Source organism: Papilio xuthus, unplaced genomic scaffold (genome assembly GCF_000836235.2).
Source record: "Papilio xuthus unplaced genomic scaffold, Pxut_1.1 DF829758.1, whole genome shotgun sequence".
In the NCBI taxonomy this organism is placed as follows: Eukaryota; Metazoa; Arthropoda; class Insecta; order Lepidoptera; family Papilionidae; genus Papilio; species Papilio xuthus.
Genome location: NW_013528891.1, coordinates 1770683 through 1790056, shown reverse-complemented (window position 1 = coordinate 1790056; position 19374 = coordinate 1770683). Strand labels below are relative to the sequence as shown.

The 19374-nt window shown below is 34.9% G+C and overlaps 3 protein-coding genes across 4 annotated transcripts; 2 read left to right on the top strand and 1 right to left on the bottom strand.

The window, feature by feature from the left end:
* Positions 1-1512: 1512 nt before the first annotated feature.
* On the top strand, positions 1513-2849 carry LOC106128651 (three-prime repair exonuclease 1). The gene has a single exon (XM_013327118.1). It carries the CDS (start codon positions 1742-1744, stop codon positions 2612-2614), a length of 873 nt encoding a protein of 290 aa, XP_013182572.1. The 5' UTR covers positions 1513-1741; the 3' UTR covers positions 2615-2849.
* Positions 2850-4233: 1384 nt separating this feature from the next.
* Positions 4234-17177, bottom strand: LOC106127429 (facilitated trehalose transporter Tret1-like). Of its 2 annotated transcripts, none has more exons than XM_013325619.1 (8): positions 17090-17177; positions 9028-9257; positions 7602-7922; positions 7014-7119; positions 6642-6716; positions 6017-6234; positions 5030-5212; positions 4234-4571 (listed from the first exon to the last, which is right to left on the bottom strand). In XM_013325619.1, exons 2-8 carry the CDS (start codon positions 9226-9228, stop codon positions 4341-4343), a joined length of 1335 nt encoding a protein of 444 aa, XP_013181073.1. In that variant the 5' UTR covers positions 9229-9257; positions 17090-17177; the 3' UTR covers positions 4234-4340. The 2 variants fall into 2 exon arrangements, with proteins under 2 accessions (XP_013181073.1, XP_013180996.1); XM_013325542.1 differs by lacking the exon at positions 17090-17177 and adding an exon at positions 9765-9919.
* LOC106127330 (facilitated trehalose transporter Tret1-like) lies at positions 12854-19133 on the top strand. Its single transcript, XM_013325443.1, has 8 exons — positions 12854-12977; positions 13505-13734; positions 14279-14599; positions 15951-16056; positions 16356-16436; positions 17109-17326; positions 17887-18069; positions 18862-19133. Exons 1-8 carry the CDS (start codon positions 12941-12943, stop codon positions 19102-19104), a joined length of 1419 nt encoding a protein of 472 aa, XP_013180897.1. The 5' UTR covers positions 12854-12940; the 3' UTR covers positions 19105-19133.
* The last annotated feature ends 241 nt before the right edge of the window (positions 19134-19374 follow it).

Below are 19374 nucleotides of genomic sequence, written 5' to 3'. Positions count from 1 at the left end.
GCTTTTATTTTTTAAGAATTGCCCATTTTTCGTTATCTGTGTACGCTCTATATTTAATTTGAGATATAACTCTGAACAAATAAGTATATTGGTTAAAATATTAATTTGGATTTATGTTCCTGAGGCCAATTGTGGTCCCTTCCCATCCATATCCATTTTCCCGTAATTTTCGTTTTAAAAATGGGTGGGAAGAGGATATTAGAGGAAGGAGATACAGAAAGGCATATCTTTTGTGTGTCAAACACTAATTTTTTACAACATCCTGTATCTATAAATTTAATCGTATTAGGAAATACAATTATATTTACAGAAATATTACAAAATTATAAAAACTACCACACTGTATATTCAAGGCTCTGATTATCAAAGTAATCGTAATTAATTTATTTTACATTCTCAAAGCTGATAAGCATTCAGACAACGCTGACGTCTAAACTTCTATTATTATTGACGTAAAAACCACAATTTTATAACTCAAGAGATTGTGCGAAAATTTTAAATTTATTTACCTATTTAGTTAACAGTGGTAGAGCCCGTTTTTAACATCTTCGCAGGAATCGGCCCGGCTCGTCCGGTAAAATACTACGACCACACAGGAGGCGTGAAGTGGAAGCAATTCCCTGTTTCGTCTGATGGGTATGCGTCTCGGAAGCCTAACTTAGTCCTCTTTCCCTTTCCACTCTTTTTCTTAAAAGGAAAAGATGGAAAGTGGAAGTGGACTTTCCGGATGAGGACGGACTTTGAGGATGCATGGAAAGGGAAAATATTTTCTTTCTGTGCATCCTCACCTCCGTCGATTAAAGGTAGGCAACGCATATGCAATTGCGTATGTCTATGAGCAACGGTCACTTTGCTATTTCAGCGATTTCAGGTCGCCGTTCGCTCGTTTGCCACCTTATGATATAAAAAAAAAACTTTCGTAATAATAACGAAACAAACGAGGCATTAATCCGATGTTAGGTGAGTGAATTGAATAAGTTTAACTGTATTTTTAACACCATATAATATTAGTAATAAAGACTGCTTATGGCATCTATTGGATCACGAACAGCTAGCTATTCACTAACGGTTTTCGCTGTAATAGCTCCCTGGGCGAAATGTCTATAGCGCCCTCTTTTTACCACTTTGGACGGGATATGTGATACTGTAATTCCTAGATCTAGGGCGCCCTTTCCCGTCCAGCGACCTGGACGAACATCGAACCGCGCCCTCCCCTAATGCCGGCACTGTCCAGTGCAACATCACGACTACACAGAAGAAAAACGACAAGCGTAAACTAGAAATAATTCCGACATCTGATGTGTGTCGGAGGACAAATTTTAAACCTTTTCTTCAGATCTTTGTCTTATAAAGATTATAAATTAAACAATTAAAAAATCTAAATTTATAATAATAAATATGATACAAATTTTTAAAAATATTATAGTTGAATTAAAATCTTGAAACGGAACGTTTAGACGTCAAACAACATCAAGTGACATTTGACATTAAGTGTTGTGTTGTGGTTGTTTATTTTTTTTTTCAATAAGTTTACCACTCATCACAAACATACTGCCAATACTTCTTTCTCTTTCATATAACAAAATAACTTTTTCCGTTCATATATACATTGGATATAAAAGACTCATTTACTATATATAAAATATTTATTACTAAGTCTGTAGTGTGAGCATCTAATTTTCCACCCACTGCTAAGTCTCTGTTACATCATAAGTCCAAGTTTACTTGTGATTTAAGAAAAATGGATATATCAACATTTGTGTTTTTCGACATAGAAACGACAGGTTTACCCCATGAAGAGAGAAACCAAACTAAAATTATTGAACTAACTTTTTTAGCAGTTTCGGCGGAAGATATAGCGGTTACCCCGGTAGGTGAAATACCTTTGATAAATAAATTATCATTATTTTTTAACCCTGAAAGAGAAATAAGCGCAGAAGCGGCGAATATGACGAGATTATCAGAGACACTGTTAGCCATACAGCTAACTTTTAAAGAAAGAGTTAAAACACTCAACTCGTTTTTAGAAGAATTACCAAAACCTGTGTGTTTAGTTGCTCACAATGGTAACCGATTTGATTTTAAAATTCTTACCGCAGAGTATAAAGATGTGAAGGCAGAATTTCCTCGAGATCTTCTTTGTGTTGATTCCATAACGGGCTTCAGACAGTTGGATAGAAACAAAACTATTAACAATAATAACAGAACAAAAACTAAACCACTTTATGTAAGCTCACCAAAAAGAACAATTGAAAGTATTATGACTGATGATGAAGATGAGTGGCCAGAATTAAATATTAGTATTGAAGAATGGAGGGAAATTGATGATATGACAAAGTCAATGTCCAGTATGTCATGTGAAGAGGATGAAAAAGATACATCTGGTGAAAAAGGCAAAAGCAACAAGGTACATACAGCCAAAGAAAAAGTAAGTTATACTTTGTCTAGTTTGTATAGAAGATTACTAAAAAAAGAACCAATAAATACTCATAGGGCAGAAGTGGATTGTATATTATTACTGGAATGTGTTATTGCTACAAAATCTACTTTTTTACCCTGGGCTAATAAAAATACTAAATTATTAAGTAGTATCAAACCTTTAAGCAGATATTGAATTTATTAGTAGTTAAGATTATTAGCTAAGGTGACAAGAGAGAATAACTATAGAAATTTTTATAAAGAGAAAATGTTTGACTGTTTATTTTAATAAACTGAAAATTCATTAAAAATCACTGTAATGATTAAAAGCTGTATTAAGAGTGAGTAATGTTTAATTAATCTCTATTTTCTTATTAGTATTTTTTTATCTGAAATCTAAATTGTGGTACTAGTATGTAATGATTGATTATAAAAATTTATACGATTATATTTTTATTTACAATATTTTAAGGTATTTAAAAAGTGATTTATCATGTGATAGTGCTTTTAAAAATTTGTTGTTAATTGATTTTTGAATTGATAATCGTTTTCATGGGTTTTTGACAACATGACACTTCTCTATTAAAAAAAAAGAAAGAGAGAGACAGCAATATTTTTTTGTAAAGAGGATTTAATTCAGTAGGAAATGAGTGACATGTTACAAAACCCATAGCAAATTAAGCATATTTCTTTTCTTTTTTTTATTTCACTAATATTTTTGTATAATACTGAATGTTCTAATTAAGAGAAGTATTGAGATTTATTTTTATAGAAAATAGTTTTTTTTTATTATTTATTGATTTTATAATGATAACAATTTTTGTACATCACACTTTTATGATTATTATAAGCGAAATAAAAACTGTATATGTTTAAATTATTTTTATTCAATAATATTTGACTGCAAACTGTTTTTTTTTAGTAAATTGGACATTTTTTTATTTTAATCTTTTAAACTACTGTGAGTATTGGCATGTTATACCAAATATAGATTAAATAAAGGATATCAGAATTTTGTATTTTTTTATTCAAACCAATTCTTTATATTTAGCTAATCCACGCATATAAATAAAATGTTAGTGTCTGCATAACTATAATAAAAAATATATATTTAACCTCCAACATATTGACTATGGCCTTAATCAACTTTAACTTAGGGTATACTCCGAGCCCCTCGGTGGGGACGTATAGTGAGCTGATGATGATATTTACATATTACAAATGTTCTAAAGTTATTGTTTGTTTATTTCTACTATTAATATAATTATTAGATTCAAAATGCAACTGATTTGAATTATGCTATAACATTTTGTATTCTATACATTGAAAACAAAAGGCGGTGTACACTTACTTACTTTTCTAAAAAACATGGAAAAGGTGAAAAATAAGATAAAAATAATTCTCATATTTATTCAAAAACATCATTTTAATAAATCAGGTACGTAATAAACACAAATATATCATAGTTATTTACAAAATCTTTATATTAGCGGACCCGACAGACGTTGTCCTGTCTACACGTCTTTAATTTTAATAAATTAATATGAAGTTAATATTTGATGGAAATTGTGAATCTAAACCATTCCCAGATCCCCTTGAACACACACAAAAAATTTCATCAAAATCGGTCCAGTCGTTTAAGAGAAGTTCAGTGACATACACACTCACAGAAGAATTATATATATAAAGATATTGTATGTTTTATCGGCGTGCATTGCATGGCTCAGAGGCCAAGCACTTGACTAACATTAAAAAAAACTACGTAAGTAGTCAATGTCTTCTTCCAGACTCTACATCTATGCCAAATTTCACCATTAGATAGTTAGAAACAAACATTCATTCATTCAAAATTTATAATATTAGTATGATTTTTTAATTCCCCACGAAAGAAGTCGCGAACAACTCTGTCATATAAAACCACACTAACATTTTCTGGGGCTAGCGAATAGATTCTGTATAACATCAACTGTTAATCCTTTAGTTTCGGGAACAAAAAAGAAGGAAAATATAGAAGAGAGTAAGCAGACGGACGCAAAGAAGTAAAACACAGGACCCAAGCCTACTGCAGTAACTAGAGGATTGAACACAAAGAGTACTACGAAACTACATATGAGGCACCATTCCACTGCTATCATTGACGCGACACTTCTGATCTGTAAAATTAAAAAAAAAGTTATAACGACATCATAACTTCAAAAGTGGTAGACAGCAACAACATTTGTTGCCACAAGACCATACAGAAGACACGCATATACGAAGTCATGCCAAGTACAGTCTGATGAATGTCCGAAAGTCTTATTTTAGTCCTCTTTTCCTTCCCATCCCTTTCTTATATGAGAAGGATGATATTTAGGGTTCCGTACTTTAATAGGAAGAACGGAACCCTTATAAGATCACTTTGTTATCCGTCCGTCTGTCTGACAACACCTTGTTTTATTTTAAATTTAACACTAAAGTTCTTCATTAAACGTATCAGAGTACGCTACAAACACTATCGTATCTAAAAAATACTTAATCTTAAAACAAGTTGAATTTAATATCAGATATCATTCTTCTAGCTCTTAGTCTATAAAATATCAACGTCACTTAGCTCTTAGACTATAATACTGACCTCGGGTAAGAATATCTCCGCGACCAGTACGAAGGGCACAGTGCCAGCTCCACATGTGTACATGATTACGAACAAATACATAAATAAAGCTGTGATCCAATGCGGACCCCAATGTAAGTGTATCTGAGTGCCAAGTACTATACAGCTGACACATGCTCCTAATGATGCGTAAATCATTAGATTCTGAAAATAAATTTTATTATTATTACTTTCAAACAGTGGTAGAGCCCGCTTTAACATCTTCGCAGGTATTGTGCCGGCTCGTCCGGTGAAATACCACGACCACACAGAAGACAGGCGTCAAGTGGAAGCTATTCCGCGCAGTCTGATGAGTGTGCGTCCCGGAGGCCTAATTTAGTCCTCTTTCCCTTCCCACCCTTTTTCTTATAAGGAAAGAAGTGGAAGTGGACTTTCCGGATGAAAGGATGCATGGGAAGGGAATATATTTTCTTTCTGTGCATCCTCTCCTCCGTCGATTAAAGGTAGGCAACGCATATGCAATTGCGTATGTCTATGGACAACGGTCACTTCGCTATCTCAGCGATTTCAGGTGGCCGCTCGCTCGTTTGCCACCTTGTGATATAAAAAAAAATATTAAAATAGAATCAAATGAATATAAATGCAATCCTAAAATAATTTTTACCCTCGTGAGTCGGATAAATACCAAAAATACGTCTGACTCAAGAGAAGTTTACAAATCGAATGAAGAATCATTTAGTTTAAAGGTAATAATGCATTTCAATTCTATCACTTGTCTATTCCGGTTGAAAACATAGACTAAGATCAAGTAAAATTTATTTTGTATAAAATCCTGAAAACGTTTTAACTTATTACGACTCAAGCGATGAACGCTTCAAAATAACTATTGTTTCCTTCGCTCAATGTTCAAATTACAAAATGACGCGATAAAAAAGCATTTTATTATTTCTATTTGAACGTGTTTTAACGCGGTGTAAAAGCGTGTCAGTGCAGTCCCAGCATACTTACTCTTCTCCCAGCCCATTCCATTAAAAATGCAGCAATAAAACCAGAAACGACAGTTAATATGGCGGATATGACACTACATATAGTGGGGGACATTGTTGGCACTGCTTCCGCGAACAATGGCTCGGCATATACTTGTACCACCATCAGACCTTGGAAGATGGCTGCGGTATATAACACCAAGGCTACCACTAACGCACGACGGGATGAACGCGATTTCTCTGAAAAATATAATAAAAAAAATATTAGTAAAGTTTGTAGAAAAAAGGATGGATGCAATTTATTTTAATAATAACTGTCGTCTACAACTTTTCAGGTCTGAAAAAGTAGCCTTATATGTCAAAGTCTCGTCAAAATCGGTCCAATTGTTCAAAAGATGATTCGGAACAATCGTTTCCGTGCGAATAGACATACAGACAAAATAGTAAAATTGATTTATCGTTAACAGCCACACAAATACTTCACGTATACGAAATACGTTTTTTTTAATCTGGATATTACACACAGTCAGTTTAATTTTATTTATATGTATAGATGTATGGATGTATAGTTTCGAGAATACCAAAACTCTAGTCAGTATTTTTAATTTTTTATTATTATAAAAATGGACTAGAAATATGAAACGTACTAAAGAATTTCCAAGCGGACATCTTTTGGTTTTCTTTAAATTCCGGCTTTAATTTTTCCACTTCGGGTGTTAAATCTGTAAAAAAATAAAAAGATTCCATACATTATCTTAAATAAAAGCAAAACTTTTTATATAAAACATACATTTTTAAATAAGGTGGTAAACGAGCTAGCGGCCACTTGAAATCGATGAAATAACGAAGCGACTATTGCCCATAGACACGCAATTGCAGATGCGTTGTTTACCTTTAATCGACGGAGGAGAGGATGCACAGAAAGGTATTTTCCCTTCCCATGCATCCTCTCATCCGGATAATCTACTTTCCATCATTTTTAAAAAAAGGGTGTGAAGTTACTAGTAAATTATTCTTACCATCAAAATCTGGATTCATGGCTCTGCGTAACATTTGAATTTCTTCTTCAACCGTTTTTGATGTTACTTTAACACTTCTATAATAAGCGATTACTTTTGCAGCATCCTGTATACAAATTGAATAATGTAATCGTGTTTCCATTGCACAAATACTCGTACAGAAACATATTAGACTTGACAATCTTTCTCCTTGTAAATATTAATAGCAATTGTGTTCTTGTACAAATTTGCTACGTAAATTCACAGCATAAATAGAAGATTGAAAACGTTTTTGTCGTTGTCATAATTTTATGTTACAAAAAACAGCTTTGGGCTGGTTTATTATAAAAATAAAATTATATGTTTAGGTCAGCGAACGATCGTGAGCTGATGATCACTTCATGACTGATGATCAGTTTCAATTCCAACTAGACTAAACGATGTACGATAGAAGGCATCTCCAGAACAGCTGCATGGATCTCAATGAAATTTGGCATAGATGTAGAACATAGACTGGAAGAATACATAGGCTACTTATTGCGTTTTTTTTTTTATTCCAAGGAGACGGTGTCGCAGGCGACAGGTATTATGAACATAAAACCAACCAACCTTTTCCAAGCCTTTCCTCATTAGATGTAAAGGGGATTCTTTCAAGAGTACTAAAAGTAAAACTCCAAGTACACTCATAGATAAACATGAGTAGATCATAGCCTCGTAACTCAAATATCCACCCATTAGATATGAAGCGAGCATACCAAATCCATAAAACACCATGACTCCTGAAGTCATTGTACCACGGATGGATTCCTGACAGATTTCACTGACGTAAATGGGTACCACTAACATCATACAACCACTGAACCCAGATATAAATATCGCTGTGAGGATAGCCACCACATTGTAGGATATGGACACGACTACCCATGCGAGCTGCGGAGAAATTACTTTTTTTAATCTTACTAGTATTGTTAAAGCGAATGTTTTGATGAATGTTTGTTAAAAGGTATTACATATCCAGACCAGCTGTACGGATCTCGCTGAAATTTGACATAGATATAGAACATAGTCTGGTAGGACACATAGGTTACTAATTTAGTTTTCTTTTTAATTCCTCGCGAAATTAGGAATTATTGAAGCAATCTTGCATACAGGATGTTCAGTTGTTCATTATTCGTTAGTGAAATTGAACGAAAGGGTGAAATTATGCCAAAAAATGTACGCGTAAATATTATATTTTTATCTGTTTGAAAATAATTATTTTATTGACCAAGCTATAGAACTATTACGTAAGAATATGTCGCGGAAACGTGCGCGTTATTTAAAAGACACTATAATTAATTCATTTAAACTAAGATAATAAATTAATCTCCATTTACAACTACAGATAGACCCATTCTTATTTACATATATATCTTAACACAATGTATTGTCGTACATATCAACTCTTTGATGCTATTAGAGAACATAGATGATAAGTTTAACATTAATATAAAGGTACGCGTACATTACACGCACCGCACGGCTCGCAACTAGCGTTACCAGGCGTCCGGATAAAGCCGGACGTAAGGTTTTTTGATTGCGCGTCCGGCCAAAATAAACGGTGACCGGGTATTCGGGTTTTGTTAGGCTTTTTGCATTATGCAAAGGTGAGTGGTTTCAATGATATAGGGTGTCCGGCATTTCTGCCAAAATTTCCGGCCAAACTGGCTGATCTGTCTGGTCATTAGGGTTGGCGATTTCGCAACCTTACCCGCAACGGATTTTAGTATGCTTTGTATGATTTTACATAACCCTGCGTTATCCGCATCGCCCGGCCCGAAAGATATATCAACAAGCAATCCGTTGCGGGCCGTATATGCGTATAACGCGGGCCAATGGACACGTGCCTTAAGTACAACATGGAATTTTATGTTAATAACATAACTGTATGCAATTATATTAGTATTCAAAAGATAAAGTGTACGATATCATAATTTTTATGACAAAATAACACTGCTTAAAAGAGTCAAAGCAAAAAGTAAAAAAAAAAACTTACCACTTGAGATAAGGCGAACAACATACAAGAATACTTTCTACCCAAAGTATCAAGAAGATAACCAGAAAATGGTGTACTGATTAACGCACTGATAGAAGATAAACTGCCCAAGAGTGCAACTTCAGTTTCTGTCATAGGACGGTCTAGAGTTGTGTTCGCAGAAGAGAAGAGAACAAGAGTGGATGACGGCCATGTGTACATCACACCGAGCAAAGCACAGAGGTAGCTCACTGTTGAAAAAACACATAAAGTAAGAATATTAAAAATAAAAAGTTAAAGAGAACTAATGGTATTGTGTGTCATGTTTTCCCACTCAAATTCACAAAGAAACATAGGTATTCGTTTTGTAAGTCTATATATGGGAACACAGATGTATCATCAGTTAAGTAGCCATCCTTTTCTCGTAAATTTACATTTACAACTAAAATGAAGTTTTATAAAATGAAGAATCTCAATTGACGTTACCCCAGAAAAAAAAACTCTGGGAAAAAATAGATATACTGTTAGGAAGAAAATCTGACAGTGTGCCAGTGTACTGGCAACACTAGCCTTACTAAAATGTCGACGTTTATCACCTCACTAATAAATCTGACACTTGATTTGGTCACGAAAGCGCGCCATTTGCGCCAAATTCTAATTAATGTCATTAAATACATACAAACAACACATGCACGTTCGAATGAACGTCCAAGAACATTACCCTCATAATAGACACAACACAATAACAAAATCTTTACCAATAGCAGTAGATATTGCTTGTTTTATCACAGCCATGATTTTTTTATTTTTAATCTTTTTCTCTACACATTTATTATAACTTTAATACTATTTTAACAATCCGAACAGTCAGTATTCTCTTCAGTTCATCTCATTGCAATACTAAGATAGATTTAATCTCTAGCAATTATATAGAACATCTTTAACAAACAGAAATTAAATTCTGCGATTAAAAGCTAAATAAGATTAAGAATGTGCACAGTAATGTTGTAGCTATATTTTACAATCGTATAAATTCAAGAGATAAAAAAATTAAAATTTATAAACTAGCCGTCGCCCGCGACTCCGTACGCGTCATCATCATCATAATCAGCCTAAATTTGTCCACTGCTGGACGTAGGCCTCCCCCATCGATTGCCACAATGCCCGGTCCTGTGCCGCCCGCATTCAGTACTCTCCCGCAACCTTGACCAGGTCATCGGTCCATCGTGCGGGAGGCCTACCTACGCTGCGTCGACCCGTCCGCGGCCGCCACTCAAGGACTTTTCGGCCCCATCGGCCGTCCGTACGCGTGGAATGAAAAAATAATTAGTTCCTGGCAATTATTCGATTTTTTCTCAACTTTTAAAACTTCCCAAGACCTCCGCGGACATTTCAAGACCAAGATAAGATAAATCCGTTCAGCCGTTCTGGAGTTTTAGCGAGACAAACGAACAGCAATTGATTTTTATATATAGAAGATAGGCGATGGAAATAAATTATTTTAACCATGAGAAAAATTGGATTTATTTTCCAGTAAAGACAAATATTTGGAAGAGCCCTTCACTTGAGAGAAGTCCGTGCATATGTAGGTACGTCAATAGTATTGAGGCTCAATTGATTAAATAAAAGAATGTCATTGGTACAAAACGGTACATGAACATAGATTTGACTAGACGTCAATGGAAGGAATGCTTGGTTGAAAAGGGTGCGCTTTTTTTTCTTTTTATCTATTTTCTGTAATATTTCAAAGAAAGATAATATTGTTATAAAAATTATTTAGTGTATGGATGGAATATAAAGGTGTTTTAGTTGAAAAATTTATGATCATAGATTCGAACCCACGATTACATCTTTGCAGTCCTTCTACTTAACCGTTATGTCATTAGCGCTTTAACTACTTTAGAAAATTGTACAGCTTTTTTTTACAAGTATTTGTTATCGCTTCGCAATCACTGGTTACAAACCTTAAACTAGAAAACACTTTAATTAGGATTACTCGGTTTTTGACTTGTCATTTTACAATGTCTTTAATCTCGAAAACGTTATTCTTTGTTAATAACCAAAGTCTTAGCGTTTAACTCGTTGATTTTCTAAATTACTAAGATAATGGAAAAATTAACATTTTAAATGCGAAAGTTTGTTTGGATGGATGTTTATTAGAAGGTTTCTCCAGAAAGGCTGCATGAATCTTGCTTAAGTTTGGCATAGACATAGAACATAGTCTGGAGAAACACATAGGCTAATAATTTTTTTTTTAATTCCGCTCTGAAGGAGGTGTTTGTTCTCTGTGTTATATTAATTATTCTTTTATTTCTTTATTATCTCAGAAATGGTTTTTTTTTTGGTAATTTTTTGATTTACAACTCTGTTAAAGTAATTTTTTTGACTAAACTTCCTTATGCAAAAACCCTTCGTTGGAAGACTTAAATATTTTTATCATCATGTCTACCAATTATCACCTATATACTAAATGAATTTCGCTTAATTTGTCTGTTCTATATCTTTGTTAATGACATAACTTAGATAAGAAGATGCGGAATTAATCTGAAACTACACAAAACTACGGAGTACCGCCATAAAGATATTCGCGGGAATTCCATGCGCGGAAAAACTGTTACGATTTGTTTGTTGTCTTTTTTAACACACCCTATTGTCCTATTTCTTATTATTTGATACTTTTGACAATAAAAATAATATTTTTTTTTAATTTTATTAATATAGGTAAATTTTTGTCTATACTAATTAAAAAATAAGGATTTGTTTGTTTGTATCGAATAGACTCCGAAACTACTGAACCGATTTGAAAAATTCTGTCACTGTTGGGAAGCTAAACTACTCTCAGATGACATAGGCACCAGACATATAATACTATTATAATTATTTTGTGTATTTTTATTATTATTATTATTTTGATTCTGCGCTGACGGTGTCGCGCGTGACAATTATTTTTAATAAACTCAAAAACTACTCAATATATTTCCTCGATAACTATACAACGTTAAATAAATCTGGTATTTAATAGTGGGAGCAAATCAAACTTCCCACAAGCTTGATTTTGTATAAGGGTACCACAGAGCCAATCATCGTGGCGATCTTTGGGGGTGGTGTATGCCCAGCAGACGTCATATGTATGAAAAGAACCTAATTGACTACCCCTATTAGTAAGTATCCTGACATCTGTATAGGATATAACAGTGGTAGAGTCCGCTTTAACATCTTCGCACGAATCGGCCCGGCTCGCCCGGTGAAATACCACGACCACACAGAAGACAGGCGTCAAGTGGAAACAATTCCGCGTTTCGTCTGATGAGTGTGCGTCCCGGACGCCAAAATTAGTCCTCTTTCCCTTCCCACCCTTTTTCTTATAAGGAAAGGATGGGAAGTGGAAGTGGACTTTCCGGATGAGAGGATGCATGGAAAGGGAATATATTTTCTTTCTGTCCATTCCCTCCCCCGTCCATTAAAGGTAGGCAACGCATATGCAATTGCGTATGTCTATGGGCAACGGTCACTTCGCTATATCAGCGATTTCAGGTGGCCGCTCGCTCGTTTGCCACCTTGTGATATAAAAAAATATCTTAAAAATATTAAGAAATTTCACTTAATGATGTCTGATTGAATATAATTTTTACACAAGCATACAAAGAAGTATTGCTATCTCGAGAGTTTTCTTTCGAGAGAATGAAAGACACGTTTTGCGACACGTAAATATTACGAAGAAAACAAACGAACGTCTTTATTTGGGTGTAATTCGGAATAACTTTTTCCGTCTTTGTTTGAATATGATTTGATTATAATCTTCGTATAACACTGTTTGTCAAACAACAAGCTGATATTAAAATAAACGAGAAAGAAACTATGCGTCTCTTTAACTAGATTAGCTCCGTGGTCGACAGTTGAGTGATTTGTGTTAAATTTTTGTTTCACAATTAAAATGACGATTTTCTATCAAGTTGCAGCAACGGGCGTTGGTATGAATTTTTACGTAACAATTTCAAACAAATAAATCGATCCAGAAGCGTCAACCTAACGGTTAAGGGTACGGATTTCCGATCACGAGGTCGGTGGTTCGAATCCATTCGACTATTGTCGTTGACTATATTCTAGCAAAAGTATAAAGCTTAGTTGGAATGGTACAAAAAAATCTGATAATTTAATTTAAAAATTGGATGATGGGATAAAGATTGGAAGATGACTACCATGTTAATAAAATCGTTTAAATCTTTTTAATGAGTACTACATATAAATGACAAAATTTGGTAGTTCGCTTTATCCTGACAAACTTTAAAACTATTAAACTGATTTTAAATCTTATCACCAATAGAAACTTTTTCCAATTGGTTAATAAAGCTTATCATTCTAATATTATAAAGAAGAAAGATTTGATTGTTTGTATTGAATAGACTCCGAAACTACTGAACCGAATTGAAAATTACTTTCACTGTTGATAAGCTACACTATCCCCCGGGTGACATAAGCTATATTTATTATATTACAGTGAGCTATCTCTGTCTATCAATGGGTATCATGTACACGTGGCCATCATCTACGCTTGTTCTCTTCTCTTCTGAGAACACGACACTGAACAGGCCGATGACAGAGACAGAGATATCACTCCTCGGAAGCCTCTCGTCTATCAGCGCGCTGGTCAGCACACCATTCTCGAGTTACATCCTCGATACGATAGGCAGGAAATATTGCTGTCTTATATTTTCATTGCTTCAAGTTGTAAGTAATAATTTTAATCATTACCAGTTTGTTTCTATAATAAATCTAGCAATCGCGATTCCGCGCGAAATTAAATAAAATAGTAGCCTATGTGTTCTACCACACTATTTTTTACATATATGCCAAATTTAAGCGAGATCCATGCAGCCGTTCTGGAGATATCTTCTAAAAACATCTATCCATTGAAACATTCGCATTTATATTAGTAGTAAGAAGTAAGATAAATTATATTATACTTCGTGTCACTCGCTAATAAAAGATCTTTCTTATAGTGAAAACATTTTTAAAATCGGTAAGTAGTTTTTGAGTTTATCGGGAACAGACGAAATATAGTATCGGCGTATTTTCTTATATGTCAGTTCTGTAGTGAGCTGCAGCTAAAGGATTATTTCTGTACTAAAGTTTAATGGATAACGATGAAATTTGGCACAGTTGTAGAACATAATCAAGAAGAACACATAGGCTACTGATTTTTCTAATTCCGGGCAGACGGAATCGCGAGCGACAGATAACTATGCAATGAATAACAAATTATTCCTTACAGATATCATGGCTACTCGTATCATTCTTTTACACCGTTGAAGTGGTTCTAACATCTGTGGTACTATCAGGTTTCTGTTGTTGTGCGACATTAGCTGTACCCATCTACGTCAATGAAATCTGCCAAGATTCGATACGAGGAAGCATGTGTTCCGGTGCTATGGTCTTCTATGGCATGGGAATGCTGGTCTCTTACCTAATGGGGGGTTACATGAGTTACGATGCTATGAACTACGCTTGTTTGGCTATAACTATACTTGGCGTTGTTCTACTTTTGCTGTTAAAGGATTCGCCTACTTATTTAATGAGTAAAGGACGCGAAAAGGTAATATTCGTTTTGTATCTACAGTTGACAGGACTAAGCTATTAAATGAAGGGTCCTACGCATATACTTGTAACTCCGTTTTTGAGTAAATTTATCTTTTAATAAAAATATTATAAATGCGAATGCTTGGATAGATTGATGCATGGATGTTTGAATGCATCTCGATAACGGCTGTATAGATCTCGCTGAAATTTGGCACAGATGTAGAACATAGTCTGGAAGAGCACTTAGGCTACTTATTAAATTTATTTTTTTAATTTTGAGAGGACAGAGTCGCGGGCAAAAGCTAGTCTGTCAATAAGATATTTATATTATACAACTGAAAATTTGAATTATTTAAACGAAATATTACATTAAAACAGGCGTACTTCAATATTATTTATAAACACTGAAATGTGTCTTTTGAAAAACTGCTTTTTTTGTGTTACAACTTTACACGTGGGTCCATTGAGATATAATTACTTTCATGACCTAAGGAAGATTCAGATCAAATGACACCTTAATTATCAAAATCTATGCAACTTGTTTAGGCTACAAATCACATATACACGAAAAAGGAATTATCAAGCTTATGAGAACATTAATACGCGTGCCTAAAAACATAGATAATGATGATTATCTTTGTTTTATAAAGGCTTATGAAGAAAAAAAAAGAGCGTCAACCTGTCGCCGGCCAGATATAAGTAACATAAATTAACAGCGCTATATAGTCTGTGCCAAATCAAATGGTACATGCTAACAACTGCTTGAATGGGCCTCGTCCGGTGCATCACTATCACACAGAAGACACGCCTTAAATACGACGTCATTCCAAGTACAGTCAAATGAGTGGTGCACCGGAGAGATAACTTTACTCTTCATTCCCTTCTACCCTTTTCTTATAAGGATGGGAAGGGGTAGATTAGACGGATGAGGGGATTTTTATTTTATTTTATTTGGAACAACTAACGACTACATAATGTATATACATCAATATAATGTATAAAAAAGACTAAGTAATTAAGTACCCAACACAGTTGTTCGTAATTTTAGTAAAGAAAAGAAAGGAAAGAAAACAGTAATAAAACTATTCATACAGTTAAACAAATCAGTTCACAAAGGAAATAATAATAGTTTCAAACTCTACTGGGGCCACCCGCACCGCGTCAGTTAAGGGATGCATAAGAAGAGAAAATATTCTCTTTCTTTACATCCCTTTCTCCGTCAGGTCCGTAAGCAATGCATCTGCAATTGCGCATGTTTACGAGCAGCAGTCAAATAACTACCACTATGGCGAATACCACGCAATAATATATTTAAAACAACGAGGAGATCTTAGATTTACTTTCTCCTAGTTATAATTTTTTTTTAGGAAGCAGCACAAGCGATTGCATTCTACAGAGGAACGAATGTTAGGTCCAAAGTTGTTGAAGAGGAATTACAGGCTTTAAGGACGTCTTTGAACCCAGTGTTGGATGGTAAATAAACAATATATTTCTTGGTATAAATAGCCTAAATTAAGATGTTTAATGATAAGATCACCCTTAACTTAGGGTAGGCTCCGAGCCCCTCGGTGGGGACGTATAGTGAGCTGATGATGAATGATAAGATAATGTGTTTCTAATCTAACAAATAACCAGTAAAAATAAAAATCAAGATGAATTTCTTATTTAAAGTTCTATTAACTCATAAGAATTCAGAAAACTGGTATTAATTTTGCGATTTTTATACAAAATATTACTTAAGTATGTTTAATATTCGTGTAAATACTTTATAGATGATGTTGCAACGCCAGAAGAAGAAAAATTAAACGCAGATCTTAAAGAAAGGCCAAAGGAGTCTGTGTGGAGTTTCCTAAGCAAGTACATTTAACATACTGTTTGTTCTAACACCGTCCCCTCTATCTAACTATTCTGGGATTTTGAAAGCACTTTTCCATTACAATTTCTAGTTAGAATTTTACGTTTCTCTGTTTATACAAGTACTAGCTGTGGCCCGCACCTCCGTCGACGCGAATTAACAAAAAAAATGAAGCCTATGTATTCTTTAGACTATGTTCTGCATGTGTGCCAAATTTCATTCAGATCCGTTAATCCGTTATGGAGATATCTTCAAACAAACATCCATCCAAACATTCGCATTTATAATATTAGTAAGATAACTAATAGGAGGAATATATTTTTCGCGTATTTGCTAGTTTTTTTTTGTTTGCGTGAAAATTAAATTAAGACATGCCTTAACGATTGAACTCACGTTTACTAGTTAGGTGTTCGATCCTTATTCTTCCGTCTTTTATCATGGGAGCTGACAGTCGACAAATGACAGCGGATTCTTAGCGATGGCACAACCTACTTAGGCCTTTCAGTTTTTCTTCCCATTAGATAAGATTTGACTTGAGGGCCTTTACGAATAGCCAATAAAACATTAACTAACCTAGCTCGTACAATCTTATGACCTCATCACTTAACAAGTCAAGGGATGACTTTATCAATATAGAAAAAATCAACTTACGTCTTTGTTTTGTCTATAGAGAAGTCCCGGTCAACACGTCGTGCGTTGTTTGTGCTAATAGTTCTGTACACGACGTCCATCTTCCAAGGTCTAATGGTGGTACAGGTGTACGCAGAGCCGTTGTTCGCGGAAGCCATACCGACCATGTCACCGACGATTTGCAGCGTCATCTTCGCTGTTGTTATGGTGGTTGCCGGATTTATTGCCGCTTATCTGGTTGAAACGGCTGGAAGACGGGTAAGATATGCCTCGTAAAGTGGAACCACCAAAAGAAAGCAAACGATTGCCTTGTTTATTGTCAATCGCTATTTGACTGTGAGAGGACGTAGACGTCTCTTACGCACCTGTCCCTTTCAAACCTAACATATCGATTTTAATCAAAGACAAACTACACACTCGTAAAAAGTAAAATCGGTATATTCAGTTCAAATCTGATGTAATTTACACACTTCTAGTGTAACTACAGAGCATCGCTGGCTCAAGAATTTGACTTGTAATCTGCAGGTCTTGGGTTCGAATCCCGCCATGTACCAATATGTTTTTAAATTTTCAATTACATATGTATTATATACGACGTTGTTACGGTCAAGGAAAACATCACGATGCAACTTGCACATATCTACAAAGACCAAAGATTTGTTCGAAGTCAGCCTTAACTGTGAGCTAGTGTGGTTGACTATGGCCTAATAACGTCTAATTTATGGTGAACTCCGAGCTCCTTAGTGGAGACTGAGCTGAAGTAAGCTGATGATGATAGTGTAAATACTAATATATTTTTTAATTACCTTTTTTTGCAGTCACTGATGCTGTACGCGACATTCGGCTCTGGTATCTGCTGCATTTTACTAGGAACACAGATTCACTTGCACTGGGGTCCGCATTGGTTGACTGCGTGCATAATATATTTGTACGGTGTGGTGTATTCCTGCGGTGCTGGTACTGTGCCTTTTGTGATGAGCGCCGAGATATTTCTACCGGAGGTTAGTTGTATATAACGTATGATAATAAAAAAAAAACTAGCAAGTAGCCTATGTTCTACAACTATTACTTTCAGCGCGATCAGTGGAGCCGTTCTGGCGATACTTTCTAACATACATCCATTTCGAAGTGCTGTCATTTTTGTGTTTTCTTTCCCTTTGTTTACAGTGCAGTATTTTTGGAAACAATTAACTTTAGAAAACGTATTGCTAACAATGATATTATGACAAAAAAATTTAATGTCCCCGATTAACTTAAAATGTACTTAACTAAACTTACACACTATTTTACCAATAGATAGCTATTTTAACTACAATGGGTTTCCGAGACTAAAATCCCCATTTAAAACATATTATCTCTTTTGGCAATGATAATGACAGAGATGATGATATGTTTCATACGGAGATTTTGATATCAGAAACCAACGCTAACATAAGCTAACATCATTAGCTCACTAAGTCCCCACTGAGCGGCTCTGAGTCTGCGCAAAGTTAGGGGTGACTACTAGGGTCGACCACGCTGGCCAAGTGCGGGCTGCCTTCACACATATCTTTGGTCTTTACAGATATGTACATGTGCAGGTTGCATCACGATGTTTGCCTTCACCGTAAGAACGTCAGATAAATGTACATACGTAAATCGAAAAACACATTGTGCCATGACGGAATTCGAACCCAGAACCTGCAGATTACAAATCAAGAGCCAAACCCCTGAGCCACCGACGCTCTTCGCTATATTTTCATAAAATCTGGGGTATTTCGCTAGTGACGTGATAAGAACTAACCTGTTTTCAGATCCGGAGTTTTGCATCAATGATATCAGTGGAATGGTCTATCATATGCGGCTTTGTCGTCTTATTTCTCTTCAATCCAATAGTAACATGGATAGGACTGGGTCCTATCTTCTACTTCTTTTCTGTCGTATGCTTTATTTCTACAATCTTCTGTTATTTCTGTCTACCAGAGACAAAAGGATTGAGTGTGGAAGCTATACAATTATTATTTGCAAAACCTAAACGACGTAACATGACGCCTTAGTTACGTTAATTAATAAAATTTGTAAGCAATTGTTGGTTTTATTAGCTGTCGCCTGTGACTACGGCCGGAATTAAAAACTTAATTATTGGACTATGTGTTCTTCCAGACTATGTTCTACATCTATGCCAAATTTCATCGAGATCCATGGAGACGTTTTGTAGATACTTCCTAAAAAACATCCATCCATCCAAAAATTCAATTACGAATCCATCCCTTACGAAAATTATAGGCGAAGTTAAAAAGCAGTTAAAAAATAATAAGGAAGTGTGC